Below are 26,155 nucleotides of genomic sequence, written 5' to 3'. Positions count from 1 at the left end.
TCATGTAAGGAAACTGTGAGGCACAATATATTTGGCTGTATTAAGTTAATTAATGTTCAATTAATCAGTTATTATTAAAATCAAGTAGGAGCCAATCCACTTAATTGGCTGGACGGCTGGTTTGTAATGTAGAGTGACATGAACAGCACAAATTCAATTCTCACACCAGCTGAGGTTACCATGAAGGATTGTCCTTCTCAATATCTCCCAGACACAGATAATAATGGTAAAGGGGAGATTATATGTGTAACATTGGTGTAAAATGTTAGCTGTGAAAATAAGAAAATGGGAGCTCTCTGCTGAGAGCAAAGCCAATAAGACACCAATAATTCACAACTGGGGGATGGTTGGTAATGTAATAAAAATGGAAAATAGAAGTCATACTCTAAAGTTGTAGAACTCAAAATTCCATACTAGTTACTATAAAGTGCATCAGTGGGATATTAGAGAACCAGATTCAAAACATTAACTGTTTCTCTCTCCATAGACCACTGCCAGATCTGCTTAGTTTTCCAGTACTTTCTATTTTCATTTCAGATTTCCAGCATCCATACTATGTTGCTTTTACTTTAGTGACTCTACTTGGATATACACCACCATATTTTCTGCACAAGTTCAAAAATCTCTTTTGAGTAAACTTTCATCATCTTATTTCATCTCATAATTTTTCTGCTACTTCTTGTACCCTGATACTTCTCGAATCCTTTCTATGTCAAAAGCAGTACATAACTGCCAACTGCCGAAAATTTGCCCAATGAAAAGTAACATTCATTTCTGATACATGAAACAGTATAGACAGATTTTACCTTTGATAGAACCTTCTGATTAGCAACCATTGTAACGAGACCTGCACAGCAAACCAATGCACTGGAGCTAGAGAGTCCTGAGCTGGGTGGGACTGTCCCATCCACCACACAGTTCATTCCACTGGCAATGATGTCGAAATGTTCCTGAAAAAATAATTTGTTATGAAACAAATGTGCGTGTCTATATAGATAAATCAATAATACTTCCTTTTTACTTTGAATTGAATACATGTAATTTATTAAACATATTAAAATACACGAGGTAAAAACAATTAAAATACAGCCTACAACAGCTGAGAAATTATTAAATGCTTATGTATAGCAAACAGAAGGAGAAATGGAGAAAAGAGTGAAAGATGGAAGAGATTGAGAAGAATAAACAAAAAAAATGAGGAAAAGAGAACAGAATAAATTGAATTTAGAGATCATAGTACTATATGTTGATCTAGTTCATCATAAATTTACTCAGGATAATGTTGATGGCACTTATTATTCTAGCCAATGTCCATCAAATTAATATTGTCAATAAATTCTGTGTTAAACAACAACAGACTAACACAGATTTTAAGGCACTATGGGGAAGGCGATGGCCTAGTGGTTTTATTGCTGGACTGTTAATCCAGAGACCCAGGTGATGTTCTGGGGACCCGGGTATGAATCTTGCCACAGCACATGGTGGAATTTGAATTCAATTTTAAAATCTGGAATTAAGAGTCTCATCATGACCATGAATTCATTGCTGGAAAAACCCATCTGGTTCACTAACGTCCTTCAGGGAAGGAAGCTGCCGTGCCTTCCTAGTCTGGCCAACAAGTGACTCCAGACCCACAGCAACATGGTTGACTCTTAACTGCCCTCGGAGCAATTAGGATGGGCAATAAATGTTGCCTAAGCCAGAGATGCTCTCATCCGGTGAATGAATAATGAAAAAAATACTTCCATACATACAACTGTGTGCTTTATATACTTCCTGCTGGGTACTCTCTAAAACTTGATGTCGTTTACCCACCCCTACACCCCATGGGCTGCTTTCACTGCCCAACCTATTTTCACTCACAAAATGGTCTCCATCAGTAATTTTTCTCTCTCCCCGGCTTACCATGATCCATTCTTTTGTTTGCTCAACAGCTGTTCTCTCTCTGGGCTCCTGATCCACCTATTATTCCGTCCCTTCCCCTTCCCAGTCTCCAGTTATTCCTAGCTACAATCATGTTTCAGAAGGGATACTGAATCTGCAAGCTGACTCTGCTTTCTCTCTGCAGATGCTGGCAAACCAGCTAATGTTCTCAAAGATGTTCAAACAGCCATGTGTAACAGATGGTGCATCAGGTGGGTTAAGTTTAATTTCACAATAGCAATGCGTTGGGTAACACAAAGTTTCTCCAGTTCACTATAATCACTGGATCACTGGAGACAGCTATTTGGTATCTTTTCAAACTGTAAAAGATTATATATTTCCATTGAAATACTTCTCAACTTCTCATGGTATTCACATAAGCATGGGAGCGGAGAGGGAAGACAGGCAGCAAGGGTAGGGTTTGAAAAGGTAATTTAAAGTGAATAAGAAATATGTTAAGTTCTTCCACATTCTAACACAATTTTGAAAATAAAATCCTCTTTCAACTTACCTTGTTTCATAATTTTAAACATTATGCTACATGATTTATATAGCATCTACTAATTTGAACACTTTTATATTACTGTAAAGAGAAGTTTGTGTCCTGCTAAACTTTGTATACCAAATGTGTCCCCTGGAGAATCTTTAATCTTGAATTGTTATAACTCAAGTTATACTCTGGGGGATCAAACACAGCTGCTGCACAGGATCTCACACAATTTCTCTAAGTCAGGGTTCAATTCCAGATACTATGGAGCACATCATAATAGTTGACCTATGAAGTCTCAAAAGATCCTAAAAAAGGGGGTCAATTGTATGCTATATATAAAATTCATATCACTGGTGGCCATTGTGAAATGTGAAGAAAGCACTAGCAAATTCATATTAAATACATATGGCTCATTTTAATGAATTCATTAATTCTAGATGGATACCTTTAACTACAATCAAAACATTTCACAGGCTGTCAAGTTAATTGGCTTCTGAATCCGACAGAAGTGTCCATCAAATTCATTCAGAGTCATTTTGGCTATCATAACATGGATCCTGCTATGCATCAGGTTTAGTACTTTCAATTTCAGAACTTTCACTCCACAGCAAATCACTGGATAATCTGCATCTTTTTGATTGTTATGATAATCCACTAATAACATTCCAGTTTGGGAAACCATACAAAATATCAAGCAGGACAACATGCATACTTCCACTATTTATGAAGGGATTTTCTCCAAGATCCATCCATTCCATCCGATACAAACAAGATCCCATTTATACCCATTGTGTAAGCATACACCTCCTCCCTGCCTTGCTTCTTCAAAGGAGTGGTGTACTCACATTAGGAATCAACCACAGAGATGCATGTTTCTTTCACTTCATAAGTTGGCAAATGGAATCAAGTAGGTGATACAATCCATGTTGCTAAGGAGATGCATGGAATTTAAAGAAACATCCACAGAGCATACTAAATGTGCTGAATTACAAAATCCTGGTCTTGCAACAAATGTTCTGAGTGCAAGCTAAAAACCATAGCATTTGCTTCCTTGTTGAAATACTGTTCTGTTGCAAGGGAGTTTAGTGTTAGGTCACTAAGGTATTTATGGAGTGTTGCTGAACAAAGAGTTCATAGCTCCTTGAAAGTAGAGTCACAGGTAGATAGGATAGTGAAGGCAGCATTTGGTATGCTTTCCTTTATTGGTCAGAGTATTGAGTACAGGAGTTGGGAGGTCATGTTGCTGCTGTACAGGACATTGGTTCAGCCACTTTTGGAGTATTGCATGCAATTCTGGTTTCCTTCCGGTCAGGAAGATGTTGTGAAACTTGAAAGGGTTTAGAAAAGATTTACAAGGATGTTGCCAGGGTTGGAGGGTTTGAGCTATGTGGAGGAGGTTGAATAAGCTGAGGCTGTTTTCCCTGGAGCATTGAGACTGAGGGGTGACCTTATAGAGATTTATAAAATCATGAGGGGCATGAATAGGATAAATAGACAAAGTCTTTCCCCTGGGGTGGGAGAGTCCAGAACTAGAGAGTACAGGTTTAGGGTGAGAGGAGAAAGATATAAAAGAGACCTGAGGGGCAACCTTTTCACACAGAGGGTCGTACCTGTATGGAATGAGCTGCCGGGGAAGTGGTGGAGGCTAGTACAATTGCACCCATTAAAAGGCATCTGGACGGGTATATGAATAGGAAGGGTTTGGAGGGATATGGGTCCAGTGCTAGCAGGTGGGACTAGATTGGGTTGGGCTGTCTGGTCGGCATGGACGAGTTGGACCAAAGGGTCTGTTTCAGTGCTGTACATCTCTATGACTCTATGACTACATTCATGCACCATCCTACTTTGAAGGATCTGGTTGTCAAAATGCCTACAACTTTCTATTCCTCTGTTCTTCTGACGAATACGGCAATCCTTTGATTTTTCATGGAATTTATAACACTTAAAACAAATACCCATTATTTTTCTTCTCAGTTTTCATGTTCCCTCACTATATATTGGCAAATTTTGAGGCAGCTATCAGCTTATCCATCTCAATAACTTACTAAGTAGACAAATGAAGTTCCAGTACAAATCTTTTTGTCAAGCCACCAACTATATCTTGCAAATTTAAGAAGTACGTAGTTATCTCAACTCTGCACTGTCAAGCAATCCCTTCATTCATATTGTCAATTTAACACTAAAGATGTCAGTGTTTCTGTTCTGTGAAAAGTTTCACGAAAATTCAAATATATCACATCTGTTGTATTAATTTTTTTATAAATGGGTGATAATAACTCAAGAATCTGCTTCAAATAAATAAGTTTTCACTTCCACAACTGGTCCATACGTTTCCCAGGTTTTCACTAATATTCATAACTGATGAACCTAATTAAACACAATTATTTAGTTTATCTCTTCTTATGAACAGATGAAAAGTGTGTAACGCGCTCTATATCCCAGTTTATAATACAAGCTCTGTGATAAAATATTTTCAGAAAATTTACAATTAGGTCTTTTATTTTACTACTAACATTTCTCAATATTTCAGTGTGTAAACCATCCAGATTTGGAATTTAAAGAAAGCTAGTCTATTGGCAACCATGAATGTCGTAAAAACCTAACCAGCCCACCAAGGCCTTTTATAGAAGGGAATCTGCCATCCTTTCCTGGTCTGGCCTCCATGCGACTCCAGACCCACAGCAATATGGTTAACTCTTAACTGCCCTCTGAACAGTTAAGGATAGGCAATAAATGCTCATCTAACCAGTGACGCACACATCCCATGAACAGAAAAAAAACTTCGCGAATTTAAGTTTCATTAATCCTGATATAATAGAGTATAAGACGTAGGAGCAGAACTCAGCCACCTGGTCCAATGAATCTGATCTACTACTCAATGAGATCATGGCTGAAATAATTATCCTCAAGTCCACTTTCCTGCCTTTTTCTTATTACCCCGGATTCCTTCACAGATTAAAAATCTGCCTATCTCAACCTTGATTACACTTAACAATGCAACCTCCACTGCCTTTTGCAGTAAAAAAAACACAAATTCACTATCCTCTGGGAGAAGAAACTCCTCCTCATCTCTGTCTTAAATGGGTTACTCAGATTATGCCATCCAGACTGACGTACTCTCACAAGGGGAAGCAACTATCCTGTCAAGCTTTCTAAGAATCTTGTATATTTCAATAAAATTACCTTTCATTCTGTGCTACTTCAATGAGTATCATTGTTGATATTGATTAATTGATCTACATTTTCCACATCTTTAGTGACACAGAAAGAAGGTTCCAAAGAGAACATAACGAGCATGCAAAGGGATATATAGATAGACTAAGTGAGTGGGCAAAAATTTGCCAAATGTAATATAATGTGGAAAAATATGAACTTGTCCACTTAAAAGATTTTTAAAAATTATTTAAATGGAGAGGGACTGCAGATATCTAAGATACAGAGGGATCTGACTCATGAAAAAATTAGTTAGTGGGTATAGCAAATGATCAGGAAGGCAAATGGAATGTTGTCATATATTGCAAGAGAAATGGAATACAAGAGGAGGGATGTTTTACTGCAGTTGTGCAGAGCATTGTTGAGATTGTGTTTTCACAACTATGTACAGTTTTGGTCCTTATATTTGAACAGAAAGGAGATCATTGAATTAGAAGCAGTTCAGAGAAGGCCTATTTGATTTATTTCTGGGATGATGGGATTACTATATTAAGAAAGACTAGATTATTAGACTGCACCCATTGGAATTTAGAAGAATGAGAGGAGACCTTATGGAGTCATACAGCACAGAAACAGACCATTTTGGGCTTTTGCCCACAACGTGGATTCTCCTGCTCCTCGGATGCTGCCTGACCTGCTGTGCTTTTCCAGCACCACACTCTCAACTCTAATCTCCAGCATCTGCAGTCCTCACTTTCGCCCACTCGGTCCAACCAGTCCACGCCGAAGATAATCCCAAATTAAACTGGTCCTACCTGCCTGTGCTTGGCCCATATCCCCCTAAACATTTCCTATTCATTGACTTATTCAAATATCTTTTATATATCCCACATCCACCACTTCCTCTGGATGTTCATTCCACACACAAAGCTCTCTGTGTAAAATAAAGTTGCTCCCATGTCATTTTTTTAACCTTTGGCCTCCCACATTAAAAACATGCTCCCTCGTCTTGAAATCCCTCACCCTAGGGAAAAAGACATCTATCATTCACCTTATCTACACCCCTCATGATTTTATAAATCTCTAAGGTCACTCCTCACCCTCCCATGCTCCAGTGGAAAAAATAGTCCCACCTCTCCAGTGTCTCCTTATAACTCAAAACCTCCATTCCTGGCAACATCCTGTTAAATATTTCCGGTAATAACATCCTTCTTATAAGAGAGCAACCAGAACTGCACACAGTACACCAGAAAAAGCCTCACCAACATCCTGTACAACTTAAACATGGAGTCCAAACAATAAAGGCAAGCATGCTAAACACCTCCTTAACCACTCTGTCAACATGATGCAAACAAAATAATTACCCCTGAATCCCTAGGTCTTTCTGTTCTACAAAACTACCCAAGGCCCTACTTTTACTTGCATTAGTCCTGTCCTTGTTTGTTTTACCAAAAAGCAATATCTCATATTTATCCAAATTAAATTCCATCTGTCACTGCTCAATTCACTGACACAACTGATCAATATCTCTTTGTAATCCTAGATAATCTTCTTCACTGTCACTGACTAGTGTCTTCTGTACACTGACTAGTGTCTCTGAGTTCCCTCTCTCTCAGGGAGATCTCTTCATGATCTTAGATAATCTTCATTGTCTACTATCACAGGAAAATGAGGATAAATTGAGAAGGTGACGACTGAAAGTAGGTTTTCCCTTGTGAGAGAGATGAAAGCGAGAGGACCAATTTAGAATTAAAGGACCTTCCATTTAAGATGGAGATGAGGAGACTTTTCTTTCCTCTTAGTAGACTGGGAGTTTATGGAACTCTTATCTCCCTATAGAACAGTGGAAAGAGTATCACGGAATATTTTATAAGGCGGAGGTAGATAGATTCTTGAACAAGGAAGTCAAAAGGTGTAAGAGGTAGGCAGGAAAGTGAAGTTGAGGTCACAATGAGATCAGCCAAGATTTTATCAAATGGTACAGCAGGCCTGAGGGAGCCGAATGTCCTACTTCTGACCACAATCTGGATGTTTGTATCTAATTCTTTTACTTTTTTTGTAAATACAATAGGAATTTGCTGACCATCATTTATATTCACTACTAAAAGATAGTTTTCTCTGTTTCTCAATTGTCATCTCTGAAATGCATTTGTTTCCCATTGTCTTTATCCTTAATCTACGTTAATATTATGTCACTTTTAAACTGTGTCTTTAAACTCAAGTTAAAATTAAAGGATCATGTAACAATTCTAAATCAAGCCTGATTAAGTCAAGATGAGCAAGATGCAAAAATTTCTTACATTTAGGAAGAAAGAGCAAGAGGAACTGTTGTAATAGTAAATAGACTCCAAGTGTTTGGGCAGAAGAGAAATAAGACAGTGGAAAATAATAGCAGTTTGTGTGGACGACAGATAGAAGGCACTCAAGATTTTTCACCAGCTACCAAAGAAAGACAGTCTCTGGTCAAAGAAACGCATGCTGCAGCTATCTAAAGAAACTGAGACATTTATCCTGATCTGGCAATGACAGAAGGATAATAATTGGAGCAGGCTTTACAGCTGGTTGTAGATTGGAGAATGTCTTGAAAAACTGACGGAAACACCTGGAGATGATTTTTCAAAGTTGCTATTCAGTGAAAACAGAAAACGTGAACCTATTGGAAGCTGGAAGTGGCTTTGGACTGTTTACTATAAGGACTGTAATTGTACAAAGAACACAATGAGTTATCAATATAAAAAAGAAATGTTGCTTTCTGTAGTTTAAAGTATAAGTTACTACAAGAATCATCATTTGTGAAAGTAAAAATCTGAAAACCTGAAACCTTGAATCTTTTTAACTATTAACTGGAAATTTAATTCTTAACAAAACTCAGTCCCTCTGCGGATTATAACACCTATAGCTGACTTCCCCTTAGTAAAGTACATTTACAATTTGGAAGTATTAATAATTCTGTTCTAATGTATATGTACAAAACAAATACAGCTATTCTTACAATAACTTTCGCTTTTTCTAGAAAGCCCACTTTTCACCTTCACAGCAAAGATTCTGTGACAGCATGTTGCAAAGTTGGGTAGAATATTTGTGGATTGGAAGGCAGGATGTTAGAATTTGGTGTTTGTAAAATGATTGGGGGGCGGGAGGGGGAGGGAGGTCTGTGTGGTCCCTTTAAAAGATGGTGAGTTTTTTTCCCTATGCTTAGAGATTTGAAAATAAGTGTCTGTGAGCAGCAGTTTGCCAGTTGCAGGTGCTCAAATTGAAACATTTGTTTCAAAAGGTTATACCATAAGCAGACAAAGCAGTATTTTTACCAAGCCAACAGATGTTTAAATTCAGCCTATTAATTTAAGCCAGGCAGTTGGAAACGAAGGACCAAATAAATTTAAATCTAATGTTTTTTACAACCGCAAACCAATCCTATTCTAAGAAATTAATAAGTCATGCTGGGTATAGAAGAGGACGGCATTTGAAAATCAGCAGATAGCAAACTGGCATCTGAAGAGGTTAGCTGTCTCAGCACTCATGAAGTCACACATCATCTGACTAAAGGTACAGTGTCACACTTAGCTAATATTCCTGACACAAGAATTCAATGGAGAGAGGCGTTTCGGACACAAGAATCCAAGGGAGGAGACAATCCTGAAAGATCAACGGACAGGGTGCAGGGCATTCTGGAAGCTGTATCCTGGTTGTAATTTTGAGAGACTGAGTTCTAAATTTTTTATTGTATCTTTTAAGTGGGACTTGTAGTTATTGGAACAGCATACCATTAGGATTTTGTTTATTTGGTAATAGCTAGTAGTTAGAGAGGAATTGCTCAGTTTGTTAGTGGCAGCCAGTGACAAGTGATGAACCACATCACTTGAATATAAAAGCAGGGATGTACTTCTGAGGCTCTCTAAGGCTCTGGTCAGACCACATGTGGAATGTTGTGTGCAGTTTTGGGCCCCATATCTCAGAATGGATATTCTGGTCCTAGAGCATGTTTGGAGGAGGTTCACGAGAATGGTCCCAGGAATGAAAAGCTGAACATATGAGGAATGCTTGAAGACTCTAGGTTTATACTCGATGGAGTTTTGAAAAATGAGAGGGAGTCTAATTGAAACATACAGAATACTGAATGGCCTGGACAGAGTAGATGTTGGGAAGATGTTTCCATTGGTAGCAGAAACTAGGACCCACAGTCATAGCCTTTGAATGAAGGAAAGACTTTTTAGAACGGCAATAAGGAGAAACGTTTTCAGCCAGAGAGTGGTGAATCTATGGAATTCATTGCCACAGAAGGCTGCGGAGGCCAGGTCGTTGAGTATATTTAAGATTGAGATACTTGAGTTTTTGAGTATCAAGGAGATCAAGGGAGAAAGTGGGAGAATGGGGTTTAGAAACGTGTTAGCTATAATTGAATGGTGGAGCAGATTTGATGAGCCGAATGGCCTAATTTCTGGTCCGATGTCTTATGGTCCTGTTAATTTGTTCAGTTTTGGAGTGAGGTAAATAAATTGTCATTTGTTAACTATGGAGTGAGTGGAAGGATTTAATTTCATTTAACCACTACTTTATAACAGACGGGGAGGCTGAGACGTAGGTTATACCTCTTTTAACAGACTATGAGGTGAGGCAAGCCTTTCTGGCTGTTTTGGTTTTAGTGATCAGAGGAGGGTCAACCTCTACTTCATAACAAGACCTATTTTCCCAGAACTCAGCTAAACTCCTAAATCTGGCTGGATCTGTATTTGGAGAGGAAAATACAATTATGAGAAATATATTTTACTCCAGAGTAAACTGGGTATTTAAGTCTTAAGATGCATTGCTTAGGTTCGACCAGTTGTACAAATAATAACACGAAAATGCCTCCAGTGACCAAAAATGTTGCCCATTGCCAACTTACATACGCACACAAATTCCCTTAGAATCAGTTCTCCTTGGCAAAAACAGGCTTTTAAAAAAATGCTTGAAATTTTAGTAGAAAGTGAACAAGGATATTTTATAGAATTGTACCACAATGAAATGAATATAAAGTTTTAAACTATTTAAATAAAATGTGAACCTGATGGAAACAACAATTTTTGTAGTAAAATTAGTGTTATATGTGCAGTTCCCTGCCAGCACTAAGTAAATTAATAAGCTAAAACATAGATGCCAGTTGTTTTGTTCTTCAACTGTAGCCAAACCCAGATGAAAAATTGAGTAATATGTCTAAGTAGGGCTGATCCACAGGGTTCGTCCCTTGCATGAATATAGCTTATAAAGCTATCACGCAATGTTTCACAAACTGCTTTGGTTTCAGAAGAAAATGAGGTCTGCCAAGTATTGCTTTACTCATATCCCAATGGAGTTGGAAATTCAAATTAGTATAAACAGGCTATACCCTTGGAACCTTTTAACACTCTTCATTTAAATTGCTTATTTTAGTCTGTAACATTTCAACATTACTTCTGGGACCTGTCACTGTACTGTAAAAGCCCACACTATGCAGCCTCCAGCACAACGTACTGATATTCTGTAGTACTGGAACTTATAGGGAGAAGCTTGAGATTACCCTCTTTGTGAAATCTTAAACTCAGCTAAACTGTCACTGTCTAGAGGAGAAATGCTTCAAAAGTGGGACAGCTTTTTGCAGAATGGACAGATCCATACAGGCCTTCATCATTTGGCAGCTGGTTGAATAATGACACTTGAAAAGCACCAAGGACCAGATTGTATTCAACACTTTAAAGTACCACGATATGATTCTGCAGCATATAGCAATCTTTGCTACAGCATATAGCAATACATTTCTGTCATCATTTTAAATGGCGATCTTTGTTTGGACAGGAAACTATATTTGGTGATATCAAAAAACATTACAGTTGTGATCCATTGAGCATCTTTTTCTATACATTATTCATTACTATCTTTTGGGTTCTGTTCTCTCTCCAAGAGAAATCAAATGCTTAGTAACTACAGCCTCCCAAAATGTTAAATTAAATGCCAATGTTGTGATCCCAGCTGATGGTAATACAAAACAAGTGTGATCATTGAGTGAAACCAGGCTTAATAAATCTTATTAATAGATTTTTTATTTTTGCAGTTTGGTTAACATGGTGATCAGTCACTGGACATATTAACGTATGGCTATAATCTTCCTTTAGCACTAGAACACAAGCTTATTGCACAAAATGAAAAACCTAGCTATTTATAACAATTCAGGAAGATCTTAACATAAGCAGTAGTAAAAATATTCAACCTTTTTCCCAGTAATATCCTTTACATTCAATCCTAATGAAGTATCAGTTCTACCTTAACTCTTTAATTTCTTACTCAACTAATTCTTGTGAACCCTTTTCCTTGGACTGTTGAAACAGAGTAAGATTTCTTTTCAGGTCTGAAAACCAGAAGATTTCTTTAAGTTCTCATAACCCAGGACCTCTACAAGCAAAACATGCATAGCATTGAACCTTCTACAAATTAAAAACTGCCCTCTGCTGGTATGATCTCTTCTATACTCAACCTACTAATGGTCCCTCGCTGTCTGTTTCTGTATAGGTCGTAAAACTCAACTCAGTAAATGTTCAGTAATTCACTTCCCAGTTAACTGATTGAGTCATATATCTAAAGTCATTGCTTTTTTGGCAAAGCTATCTTTATTAATGCAATCAACCTGCGTGGTTTAAAATTTTAACAAAGCCAGCTATTAATTGTCAACAGCATTAACAGTTGTGTTCTCCATGGCAATGCCTCTACCAATCAGAGTTCACTAGCCAAGCAATCAGCAATCTATCATGCAATTAGCTTTCCCTTTGAATTTGTATTCTTGAGAAATGCCCTATTGAGTGCAAGACAAAAAGCTTTCACAAAATGTGTCTATGTTCAGCAATACGTAGTTGTGTAGGGTCAAGTTACCATTTTTGACAATCAGAACCAAAAACTAAACTAGAAAAACTATTTTTCTTCATATGAATCCAAGTTCCCCAATATTGACAATACAGTACAAACCCACATCACATAAGGAAAATTTAAAGAGACATTTTATCTGGCTATCTGCACATTTGTTTCTCTCAAGTTCTCATTGTACCCCCCTTCCAATGTCCAATCTCTTAATTTGATATGCAAATGCAACTCTGTGCAGCACCTGACTTGTACATTCTCCTAGAAAATCCAAGGAATATGCACAGAACATGATTTTCAAGATTTTGGAATTATTTTAAAAATGGGTAAAGGCAACATAGTTATTTAGTATTTAGCCTGGAGGTCTCCTAAACCATGACGACACTGGGTTTGATTATACTGACAGGAAAAACAGGAAGCAAAAAAATGGAGTAATTTGCATTGCCTTGTTCGAGTAAACAATCCATTTTCACACCTTCTATTCTAGTAAAAAAGTTTGATATATGATATCAGAGGTGCCCTTAATTAGTGGAACATTATGTGTGAACACCTCTGGTACATAAGGTAGAATCAATGTGCTTAATATGATATCTGTATCCAATACTGGAGGTTCATATTCTTATGAGAAACTGGGCTGATCCTTTGTTCATTGTTGAGAAAGGCAATATCTTCAGTTCGTTCAGGATATATGCAGTTACTGAACCAGTTACTTTGCATATTTGATCACTGGGTTGCCTAATTCTGTCTTATACTGAAGTAGACTTAATTTTAGGGCAATCCACATTAATGATGGAACAACTGGGTGCTGGTGTTCCCACACTATTTATTTAATTACAAATATTCTGATCAGTACACATTGAAATTTGGAAAGATATGTGTCAATTTCTTTATGTTCTACATGATCTTCCATCTGGTGTAACTCTGGATATTCCTCCGACAATGGGAGACGGACTTCACAGCAATATATGATGGTTGCAATCCCAGTGACTAAACCAAAGGAATTCTAAATTTATTACAAATTTCTCCTCAAAGAGATTGCTATCAAAGCACTTTTTAACCAGTAAGTTCCTGTATTTTTTTTACTTTAGTTTTCATGAATTCAGTGAACATCCGTCACATTAAAATCGTGGATCTAACTCCAGAAATATGTGAGCTAATGTGGCTCTTTCTAATAATTTGGAGAATATTAAAAACAAAAAGAAAATCAAGTTGGCAATTGTGATAAAAGGTCTGTGATTTTTATATACTTTTTAAAAAGAGTATAGATTTCAAACCAGTGGCATATGGTTGTTAGTCTACATTCATGAAGGTGTTAAAAATTTAATTGGGTCAATCTTTCCAGAACGATTTTAGTTCAACATGTGTCAGGGAGCAGGCCTCCTGGAAAGTGGTTTATACTGCGGAGGTTTACAACCAGATCAAGAGAACATTAGTCATTAGCTGTATCAAAATTTAAGATGGGGAAGCTTTTTTATCTTCAGTTTAAAGCTTCTGGGAAGCTTCAAGGAGACCTTACTGAAGTTAAATGCAAGTATAGTTTCTCTTCGAAAAGGAGGTTGTACAGAGCAGTAAAGAGGTTAGGTTACCTTAGTATAGGGTTGTAGTTTGTGAAACTTCCAGACCAGGAAGGTTTGAATAGAAACTTACAGATTATTAAAAGACTGAGTATGTATAAGTTCTCAGTGTATGAGTGATCAAGGGAAAATACCTCATAGCTCATGAGACAAGCAATAACAAGAAGCAGTTCAATCTCAGATTTAACAAGGAAGAAAAAATCCTTTGCAATTTGATTAACTGTAAAGTTTTGGAGAGTAGGTAGAATTTTGTTTTGCCACGTATCTTGAAATCTTCCAAACTATGTTACATTTAGATGCCTTGCTTAGTTTATTTTTATTCTTTTCAAGTGTAATAAACTTCAGCTTTATTGTTAAAACCAAATCTGCAGCCTTGTATGTTTGAGTTTTCAAATGACAGAGATGAGAGTAACTATCTCAATTTTTAAGACAGCATTATATCATTTTTTGCACAAAGGAAACCCTGAAAAAAATGTCAACAGTGATTAAAAGAAAAACCTTTCAGTGCCTGTAAGTCATACTTGATGTAAAGTAATGGACTGTCATAGTTAGAGATCAGACATCTCTGATAAAGGTCACTAGGGCAACATCTTTGGTCCAACCATCTCCATCAATGACATTACCAAATTCAGACCATATACCATGCATACTTCTCCAACATTAAACCAACTGATGGAAATGTAGGTAAAGTCCTGGATATCCTCCAAACTCGAGTGGACTATTTGTAGCTTTATTCATGTCACAAGTCATGATATACCCAATGAGAATAAGCTTGGTTACTTTCCCTTAAATATCACCATGAAGAAACCTATCAACAACAACTTGGGGATTTTCACTATTCAGAACTTTGTTGGTTAGCCCCATCAAGATTATGGTTGGTCCAACTCAGTGCACATCCTTTTAAACCTTCAAAGCTTGAGTCAGGAATGAGTTGGAATATTCACCACTGACCTCAATGGGTGCAGCTACACAACACTTATGAAGCTCAAACAATATCCAGGACAGAGAAATGTGTTGCCCATGTACCATGAAAACATTTTTTAAAAATTACAAGTGGAATCACTTAATTCCAAACTGCTGTTGGAAGGACTACAGAGGATTGAATAGTTTCTTCCATATTATGAAAATGCCCATGGAAATCTATTACAGAATTGTGGTCACATTAGACACTCTCCATTGTCTGCTAACTCCAAATTGATCCAAGAGTGAGTCATTTAATTGGCCTTTGACACACCATTACTGTTATGGCACAAGGTGATTCACAAATGTATTTCGTAAGTACCACCATGGTAATCAGGGCATGTTTGTTGTGCGTTGAACTGACAGACCAGATTTGATGTTTGATGAAGGTTATGTAACATCACCTTTCCTAGTAAATGATCCCTGTGGAGCTATTCTGATCATCAGCAACTCTTCTTCCACATCCTTAACTGATCAACTTGTTCATCGCACAAGGTAGATTAAAATATCTTGTGTGCAGCCACATTTAGCTAATGCTGCCAATGTGCTACATGAGTAGGATTTACCACAAGTACTACAACAGTCATTTCCTAAATGCAAAAAGGATGGAAAGAACTTTGTGTATTTAGTTTGTCTACAGAATGCAATTTAATTGTCTATCCTTACATACAATTAAGTTATCATTGTTAAGAATTGGCATTTAAATGCCATGGGTTATATCTCACCTTCTTTTGAATTTATTGAATTCTTGTATTTGTTACATTATTTTTAACAAATTTGAGACTTACTGCACTTTGAACCACTTATGTTTATCAAGACTAGTCATTTAAATAAAAAAGATTTGGAAGTAATTTTAATTACAAATTAAATGGCTTAAATTGCAGTATAAAGATTTTTTGCAAATTTTCTATTACTTTATTTGTACTCATGATGTAGAGGTGCCAATGTTGGACTGGAGTGGACAAAGTTAAAAATCACACAACAGCAGGTTATACTCCAACAGGTTTATTCGGAGGTACTACCTTTCGACGTGCTGCTCCTTCATTAGGTAGCTGTGGAGTAGGATCATAAGGCACAGAATTTATAGCAAAAGATCTCAGTTTCAGTTGCATGACACAGATCTTTTGCTATAAATTCTGTGTCTTATGATCCTGCTCCACAGCTACCTGATGAAGGAGCAGTGGTCTGAAAGCTAGTACTTCAAAATAAACCTGTTGGACGATAACCTGCTGTTGTTTGATTTTTAACTTTATTTGTACTGATATTACTACCCAGAGGTTTTGTTCTAAAAAATTTTAAAGGTGCTTTATACAAATCTGATTGTACTTAAAAGACAAGCTTTTATTGAGTACATCTTCACAGTTACAAATATTCTTATATTCACAGAGACCTGAAAAACATTTGTGTTAAAATTTGTATCGTCATTATCACAATACTCTGTTAAACTCTCATCCTTAGGCCATTTCCCCTCTCATTCCATACTTTCCATTCCTTTCATCCCTGTTTGATCATCCTTGTACTATCACATCTCTCAATTACTCCTTCTTCACTTATCATCCACATCCGCGTTACACTATCCCTGATGCCATCCCAACCACTTTTCCCATTCCATATTTCCAATGCATTCCCTTGTCCAGGCTACCACACATACATACATCTATACTTGAAATTTTGGTTTAATTAAGAATCACTTTGCATCTAGTTCCTGTAAATAGCAATTTCATCAAATGCATTGAAGAGCTATGTATTTATCACAATGTTGAATGATGTGTTCTGTTTATCACTTGGCAGTGCTACCTACAAATTTTATAATACAAATCGGCCGATCTGTGCAAAGAAATAAACTTTGCCTGGTACCCAGGTCACACTCCGCTTGAGAATCTATGACCTAAACAATGGTATTGCTTTGAGATGTCATTCCTAGTTAGACAGCATTTCTTTCTGCATGATTGTTTGTTTGTCTGTTTGCTTGTTCAACAAACCATTTCAAGGAAATTATTTCCAAACCTATCCTGATTTAAAACAAATACAAGACTAAAATCTCAGTAAAATAGAGAATCAAATTTTTGACCATCTGTGAAAAAAGGGCTATTGTACTCTAAAACATTACCAAAATAATTGAAATAAATTTTGGAAAATGTAACCTTGGGATTTTCAACAGTCTTTAATTTATAGTACAGAATTCTGTAGTACTGACAACCATCAAGTACTCACTTCAGCAGATGTGTTTTATATTTACTTTTCATTACTGGGATTTCTCATTTCACTGCACATAGTAGTTATCAATGCATCTCCACAACAAACATGTTTTTGTTTAGTCTTAAAACAAATAAAATGTTTCCAACAAATCCCATGATGAGGCAAATCATGAATCATAATATCATTGTCATGGATTCTGACTAGTTTGTGGAAATAACTACTGAATTTAAGGATACAGTAAAGATTAAACAGGAGCTCAGTGGTTAGCACTGCTGCTTCACAACACCAGGGACCTTGGTTCATTTCCACTCTCGAGCAACTGTGTGGAGTTTGCACGTTATCCTCATGTCTGGCTTTCTTCCAGGTGCTCTGGTTTCCTCCCACAGTTCAAAGATGTGCAGGTTAGGTGGCTTGGCCACGCTAAATTGCCCCATAGTGTCCAGGAATGTATAGGCTAGGTGGGTTAGCCATAGGAAATGCAGGGTTACAGGGATATTGTAAGGGGTGGTCTGGTTGAGATGCTTTTTGGAAGCTCGGTCTGGACTCAATGGGCTAAAAAACCTGTTTTCACAGTGTAGTGGTTATATGACTGTGTAGTTCAAGGCATAATGGTGTTAACAATCATATTTCCACTGAATTAAAGAAAATAGAAACAGACCATTTGGCCCATCAGGTGATTTATTTTCTCCCAAAAGATCATCCAGTCCAATCCAAACTTCCTGTTCAACACGATGTCAAGCAACAATGCTATTCATTCTCAAAATATCAAAACTCTGTTTCAAAAATTCTTTGTAATAAGGGATTAAACACTAGCCAATAGAAACAACCTCACTATTTACCCTATTCCAAAAAATCATAAAAAGGCCATGTTGCATCTTCTCTCTTTCTTTTAAAAAGTTTCCAATGCTGTGTACAGTATTCCAGTTACAGCATAATTAAGGTAGTGTGTAAATTCAACACCTTTAATGACCAGTGTGTTCCATTTAAAACTTTACAACTTCTTTTTCTACTTGCAAAATATATTATTTAGCATTTTCTCTATATTAAGTCTTCCACTTTCTCCTCATTCTCTTGACGTTTCTGTATCTACTCACAGCCTTTCACAGAGCACGATGATTTGTTATATCTTCTAGCTTAGTGCTTTCAACATATTTCACTATCGTGACGCAAAGTCCAGGGTATTTATGTCCATCTTTAAAGAAAGAGGAGCCCCAACTGAGAATCCTCTGAAATATTATTCTCTGTATGCTTCCTTTGTTGCTGCTATCCTTGGTCTTCTACCGACTAAATGAGGTTTGCATTTGCAACTAGAGACAACATTTTCTGTCCTGTCAATACTTTACCATGAGAAAGTTCTGCTCCTCTGACATTGGATGTTGAATATGCAGTCTGACAATTTAAAGACTGTGGAAGGGTCAAAGATATAAGGGTGAGGAAAATACAGTTGTATTTGCATGAATGTTGAACATAATAGAAGCTCAAATTACTTTTTGCTCAGCCTGTCATCCCACTAATAATTAACATACAGGTATTTTCACTAAACCTCATGCCTGTACCATTGCTAAAAATTCTCAAACATTTTGCCACTTCCATACAAGACTATTCTATTACTTTTCTGACCAATCTCCCACCTCCCTCACTCTGCAAACTTCAACTCTTACAAAATTGTGATAGAGATTAAAAACTCTATTTTGGTGATGTTAAGGAAGGGATAAATGTCGGCCTGGACACCAGAAAAACATCCCTACTTTGATTCAAAATATTGGTATGAGATTGTTTGCATTCACCGGTGAGTACAAGTAGAACACTGCTCATCAGTATGGAGTCATTAACTTATACAGAGAAATAATTGTTTTACATTACCTGAATCCCTTTAAATCCACAAAGAAAGTAGTGATGCCATTGAGGTTTCGCTGTCTCAATATGGATCTCACTTATGTGAACATGATAGTCCCTATAGTGATAAAGAAATATTTGTGTGAGAACTATGTCGTAAAGAAATAGCTAACTGCTGCCATCTACTGCTTTGCAGCAAAGGTTGTTAATGCACTTTCCATAATACAAGCCATTGTTGCCAGGACTGTCACTAACTTCATTACCTCTGGAGATTTCCCCCCCCCCCTCCACTGCCTCCAATCTGATAGTCACCCAACCCCAGACAGCCTGCTTCTACCTTCTTCCCAAAATCCACAAACCAGACTGTCCCGGTAGGCCCAGTGAATCAGCCTGTTCCTGCCCCAGCAAGTTCATTTCCTCCTGTTTAACTCCATCCTCTCTCCACTTGTCCAGACCCACCTACATCCACGATTCATCTGATGCCCTCCACCATATTAATAATTTCCAGCTGTCTGGCCCTAACTGCCTCTTCTTCATCCATGCCCAAACCCTCTATATCTCCACCAGGATGGTCCGAGAGTTCTTGGCCACTTCCTTGACCAGAGGCCTGAACAACCCCAATGAACCACTACTCTCCTACTTGGCTCAGCTGAACTTGTTCTCTCACTGAACAATTTCTCTTTCAATTCATCTCAATTCTGCCAAGTCAAAGGAGTGGCTATGGGGACCCGCATGGATCCCAGTTATGCCTGCCTTTTTAATGGGATATGTGGAACAATCCTTGTTCTTGTCAAACACTGTCCCCCTCCCACAACTCTTCTTACTGTCCATCGACAACAGTTTCAGTGCTGCTTCATGCTCCTGCCTGGACCCTGAAAAATTTGATACTTTTGCCTCGAATTTCCACCTCTATAATTTTCACATGTTCCATCTCTTCCACTTTCCTGCCTTTCCTTAACGTTACCATCTCCATTTCAGGGGATAGACTATCCATTGTCTTTCACTACAAAGCTATCAACTCCCATAGCTACCTTCACTACAGCTCTTCATGCCCCACATCCTGTAGGAATTCCATCCCATTCTCCCAGTTTGTTTGCCTAGGTCACATCTGTTCGGATGATGCCACCTTCCAAGTCAGCACTGCTGACATGACTTCTTTCTTATAAAACCATGGTTTCCCACCCACTGTGATGGACAGGTCCATCAAACGCATCCGACTTATCATCCATGCTTTTAGGCTTGCCCCTTCCCATCACACACAACGTGATTGGGTGCCCCTTGTCCTCACGTTTCATCCCAACAGCCTCTGCATTCAAAGGATCATTCTCTGCCATTTCAGACAACTCCAACAGAACACCTTCACCATCCTCCCTTCCCATGTAACTACAGAAGCTGCAATATCTGCCCCTTCATCTGTTCCCTGCTCACCATTTAAGGGCCTAGACTATCTTTCCAGATGAAGCAGCATTTCACCTGTACCTCCTCCAATCTGGTCTACTGCATTCACAGTACGAATGTGGCCTACCCTACTTTGTAGAAACCAAATGCAGACTGGACAACAGCTTTGCAGAACACCTCCGGTCGATGCATTAGCATGATCCCAACCCTCCCATAGCCGGTCATTTCAACACAGCATCCTGCCTGAATCCCTTTAAATCCACAAAGAAAGTAGTGATGCCATTGAGGTTGTGTGTCCTCGGCATGCTGCAAAGCTCCAGCAAATCACAGCACAAATTGGAGGAACAGCATCTCGTCATCAGACTAGATAGGCACTTTACAACCTTTTGGACTTAACATTTATTGTGTTCAACACCTTTAGATTGTGAACTCACTCCCATTCCTTCCCTTTCTTTTAGCTTTACTTGTTGCATTTGCTGTCACCATATCCTCTCTCTCCCCTCTCCCACTCCAGTGGGACCACCTGTTCTTTCCAGTTTGGCAGCTGGACATACCATTGTTCTGTCATTCTTACATTCCAACCACTTAATCCGCAGTATCAGCACCCTTTCTCCACCCAAGCACATCACCCCCACACTACTGCATAAATATTGCCCCCTCCATATTTCATGTCAACTCTGAAGAAGTCATTTGACTTAAAACGTTAGCTTGCTCTCTCTCCACGGATGTTGCCTGACCCACTGTGATTTTCAGCATTCTTGTTTTCAGTTAAGACCATAAGACATAGGAGCAAAAGTAGGACAATCATTGCTCCAAGTTCACTTCATTATTCAATGAGATAATGGCTGATTTAATAATCCTCAAAACATCTTTATTGCTTTAAACCCATTACCATTGACTTCCTTAATAATTAAAAATCATCACAGCCCTCTGCAGTAAAGAATTTCACAGATCTACCACCTCTTGAGAGAAAAGATTCCTCCTGTTTGTGGGCAATCCCTTATTCTGAGATTGTGCCCTCTGGTCCTAGACTTTCTCAAAGCAGAAACAACATCTCTGCATCTAACCTGTTAAACCCTCATGAATCATGTATGTTCAATAAGGTCTCCTCTTGTTCATATAAACTCCAGTGAGTATAAGTCCAATCTACTCAACCTCTCCTCATAAGAATCAACCTGGTAAACCTTCTTCAATGTTGGTGTATCTCATCTTAGTTAAGAGATGCAAAACTGTTCACAGTATTCCAGCTGTGGTCTGACTAGTGTGTTATGTTGTTTTAGGAAGATCTCCTTATTTTTATACTTCATTTCCTTTGAAATAAAGGTGAACATTCTATTTGCCTTCCCCATGACCCATTGAACTTGGATGAACTTTTTATGATTGATGCACAAGGACCCTAAATCCCTGTATACTGCAGCTTCAAAGTTCCAAAAGAAAATCCACCAATGTATTTTGTGAACTGCAAGTTTAATTGAAGACATTTTAAAATAGATCCCCAGTGGCTGTGGCAGACAGCAATACAGGCCTTATGTAATCAACTTGATATAACGTTTTACAGCTGGACATTTAGCTTTTGAAATCCCAATGGACTTTGAAACAAGCACAGAAATATAGCAAATATTCCTTTCTAATTTTTCAAGGGTTAGTTTTCTTTTGAAGAAAACTAGATTCCTTTTGAGGAAATTGATAAGAGACCAATTTACATTCCACCTCTTCCCTGTTGTCCAAAGAAACAGATTAACTTTCCCAACTAATCTAAAAGGTCTCTATCCATACCCTAGAATCAAAAGACTTCCAATTATCACATCAGGATACAACCTAACACAACATCATGAGCATGTGAGGAAATTGCAAAGCACAATATGTTTGGCTCCATTCAGATATTTAGTGTTTAATCAGTTATTATTAAAATCAAGCAGAAGTAAATTAGCTGAGTATTCTGGACTGCTGGTTTGCAATGCACAGTGACTCCAACAGCATGGGTTCACATCCCCTTCCCCCTAAAATCCCAATGAAGGCCCCACCTTCTCAACCTCAGCCCTTGCCTGAGGTGTGACAACCCTCAGGTAAATTCATCAGCAGCCATCTCTCTTGACTCAGATAGCAGCCTCTCTGGTCCTCTTGGACTTTGGTAACTAATACTAAGTTGTTAAGATCAATTGTGCATTGATATAGTCAACTTTTTAAAACAGATGATACCTCTAAAAGATCATATTTCTGCTGGCCTAAGATCATGACAGGTTCAAATAATAACTCATCAGCAAATTAAATGTTCAAATGATTAAATACAAAAAATACTAAAGGTACCAGACAATACAAAATAAGGACACAATTAAATAGCATCTGTGCCAAAGCTATGTTTCAAAATGATTTCATCATGATGAATGAACCACAATTGTCATAACATAGCAGTCATGTGCACAGCCAATTTCCCACCCGACCACAAAAGATAATCCGACTACGGTGAATAAGGAAAAAAATCTTTTAATGTTGCCCTGACTGATCAGGACAGATTTGTCTTGGTTTAAAAATCTTTCCTGAAAGCTAGAATATCCATCAATGCACCTCCACAGTGCACATGCATAGCAAATACAATTTGGGATGCATGGCATCTCGGAGACTTGAGAGATTGGAGGAGATTAGATTCCCTACAGTATGCAAACAGGTCCTTCAGCCCAAGGTGTCCACACTGACCCTGCGAAGAGTAACCCACCCAGACCCATTCTCCTACCCTATATTTACCCTGACTAATACACCTAACACTATGGGCAATTTAGCATGGCCAATTCACCTGACCTGCACATCTTTGGATTGTGGGAGGAAACCCACTCAGATTTGGGGAGAATGTGCAAACTCTACACAGACAGTCACCCAAGGCAGGAATCAAACCTGGGTCCCTGGTGCTGTGAGGCAGCAGTGCTAACCACTTAACCACCGTGCCGTCCCTAAGATGACAGAGATATGGAGGAGAGAAGCCATGGATGGGTTCAAATACAAAAATGGGAATTTTTTAATCAAATGTTGCTTGACCACAACCAATATAGGTCAGTGAGCCCAGGGGTGATAGGAAAATGGAAATTACTTTGAATTAAGATACCAGGAAAATAATTAGCCAAACATGGTTCATGGAACCACAGGTATCTCTCTCCTAGCGAGAATTAAATAACTGCCCTTCTTCCCACATTACAACCAGGCCCTTCAAACTTCAAAAAGTATTTAATTGTCTGTAACATTCTTTGAGGCATGCTGATGTCATGAAAGGCTCTGTATAAATGCAAATCTTTCTTTTGCTCTTTATTCCTGAACACATTACCTTACAAATCTCCACTAGAAGTGACTTCACTGCCTCAAAGGTAAAATCTATTTCTCTTTGGTCAAAGACTGTAATGTACGCTGCTCAGAGGCAAGGTTGTAGCATGGATAGAACCTGGCAGAAAGCAGAGAGTGGGGATAAAAGGATCCTTCTCACGAATGGCAGCTGGTGACAAAAGGTTTACCACAAGGCTCAGTATTGGGGCAACTTTTCACTTTACACATTAACGATATAGATGAAAACACTGATGGCATTCTGGCTAAGTGTGCAGACAATATAAAGATAGGTAGAGGTAAAGGTAGCATTGAGGAGTTAAGGAGGCTGCAGAAAGAATTGGACAGCTTAGGAGCATGGGCAAAGTAGTGGCAGATGGAGTACAACATGGGAAAGTGCAAGGTCACGCACTTTGGTAGGAAGAATAGAGGCATGGACTATTTTCAAACTGCAGAGAAACTTCAGAAGTCTGAAGTGCAGAGAGACTTGGGAGTTCCAGTCCTGGATTCTCTGAAGGTAAACCTGCAAGCTGAGTCAGTAGTTAGGAAGGCAAACGCAGTGACGGCATTTATTTTGAGAAAACACGAATATAAGAGCAGGGACGTACTTCTGAAGCTCTATAAGGTTCTGGTCAGACCACATTTGGAGTATTGTGCACAGTTTTTGTGCCCCATATCTCAGGAAGGGTGTACTGGCCTTGCAGCGTGTTCAGAGGAGGTTCACAAAAATGAGGAACGTTTGAGGAGTGTAGGTTTATACTTGATAGAGTTTAAAAGGATGAGGGGAAATCTAATGGAAACATGCAAAACACTGAATGGCCTGGACAGAGTAGATGCTGGGAAGATGTTTCCATTGGTAGGCGAGACTAGGATCCAAGAGCATAGCCTTAGAGTAAAGGGAAGACTTTTCAAGACACAGATAACAAGAAATGTCTTCAGCAGGAGAGAGGTGAATCTTTGGAATTCATTGCCACAGGAGGCTGTGGAGGCCAGGTCACTGAGTATATTTAACATTGAGAAAGATAGGTTCTTGAGTATCAAGGCGATCAAGGGTTATAGGGAGAATGGAGTTGGAAAGCTTATCAGCCGTGATTGAATGGTGGAGCAGACTCGACAGGCTGAATGGCCTAATTTCTGCTCCTACGTCTTATGGTTTTATGATATAATCTGAGAATATCCATTTTTAAAATCGACGTTTATCGTGAACAAATACATTTCAAATGGGTCAATCTATGGTTCCTAGTTTGGCTTGGTCATTGGATTAAGCGACATGTGTATCTCCATAAATTACAGCCTTCCTTTCAAAAGTGTCAACATAACTATGCCCCTCAGTGAATCAAGTATTCTAGCAATCAAAACCTTCAGCAAATTTAAAACCCAAAATGGGATTCTTATCTGCCAACTGTTTTTCCTTGCCCTATTTTGCTCTTTGCCTTAGATACCAATACTGATATTTTGAACCATAATGATGTCCCCATTCAAAATCCAACTGATACATTTCTTGATAATCTTCATGCATTTCACACCTTGTACTCTTAACCCACATTGCAAGTATGCTAATTATGAAACCTATAGAGATAAGGTAAATTCATTTATCACAGTTTTCAATTCAGTTATCTTGTCATAACGTTAAAACTAGTTTAGCAGGTAAGAGTAAAATTTATAAAATACCAGTTATAGATTGATTTGAACAAACTGCAAAGCAATAAGATAATTAGTATCTATGGACACTTTTGATTCAGAAAGTGTATGCTATTTTGTTACCTATACCCTTAGCATCTGGTGAGATCTCTGGCAGTGATTACTAGAAACAGCAGCAGTAGGAGATAGAAACTCAGGCAAACACAATAAATTGCATTTTAAAACCATTTAAATGCATTTGTATTCTAAACAGAAGAGCCCAGTTAAGCATTGTTTTCTATTCAGTATTTATAAAAACAAAGACTGCTTTGGATATTATTTTGATTTGATTTAGTTTGATTTATTGTTGACATGTACCAAGATACAGTGAAAAGTGTTGTTTTGCATGCTCTACAGGCATATTGCACAATACAAAGTTCATCAGAGTAGTAGAACAAAGTGCAGAATACAATGTAACAGGCGCAGAGAAAGAGAGAGATCAACAATAAATTTTGAGAGGTCCATTCAAAAGTCTGATAACAGCAGGGAAGGTGTTCTTGAAACTGTTCATATGTGTATTCAAACGTTTCCCCAATGGATGAGGATGGAAGACAGTATAGCCGAGGTAGGAGGGCCTATGATTATGTTGGTTGCTTTCCCGAAGCAGCAGGAAGTATAGATGGAGTGAATGGGTGGAAGACTGGTTTGCATGATGGACTGGACTGTGTTAATGAAGATCAGCAGTTACCATAGCATGCTGTGATTCATCCAGATAGGATGCTTTCAATTGTGCAACTATAAAGATTAGTAAGAATCTTTGTGGACATGCTAA

At 38.1% G+C, this 26,155-nt stretch overlaps 1 protein-coding gene across 2 annotated transcripts in view; it reads right to left on the bottom strand.

The window, feature by feature from the left end:
* Nucleotides 1-26,155, bottom strand: part of galk2 (galactokinase 2) — a 119,106-nt gene that overhangs the window by 77,614 nt on the left and 15,337 nt on the right. Inside the window, exons 4-5 of one of the 2 annotated variants that reach the window (XM_072565048.1) lie at nt 19,027-19,117; nt 807-950 (exon numbers count right to left, since the gene is read on the bottom strand). In XM_072565048.1, coding sequence (XP_072421149.1) covers nt 807-950; nt 19,027-19,117 — 235 coding nt within the window. The remainder of the gene's footprint in view (nt 1-806; nt 951-19,026; nt 19,118-26,155) is intronic. The other variant, XM_072565049.1, reaches the window with a different exon arrangement.

The sequence above is a fragment of the Chiloscyllium punctatum genome, chromosome 48, assembly GCF_047496795.1.
Source record: "Chiloscyllium punctatum isolate Juve2018m chromosome 48, sChiPun1.3, whole genome shotgun sequence".
Taxonomy (NCBI): Eukaryota; Metazoa; Chordata; class Chondrichthyes; order Orectolobiformes; family Hemiscylliidae; genus Chiloscyllium; species Chiloscyllium punctatum.
This window is presented reverse-complemented; position numbering and strand designations above follow the sequence as displayed.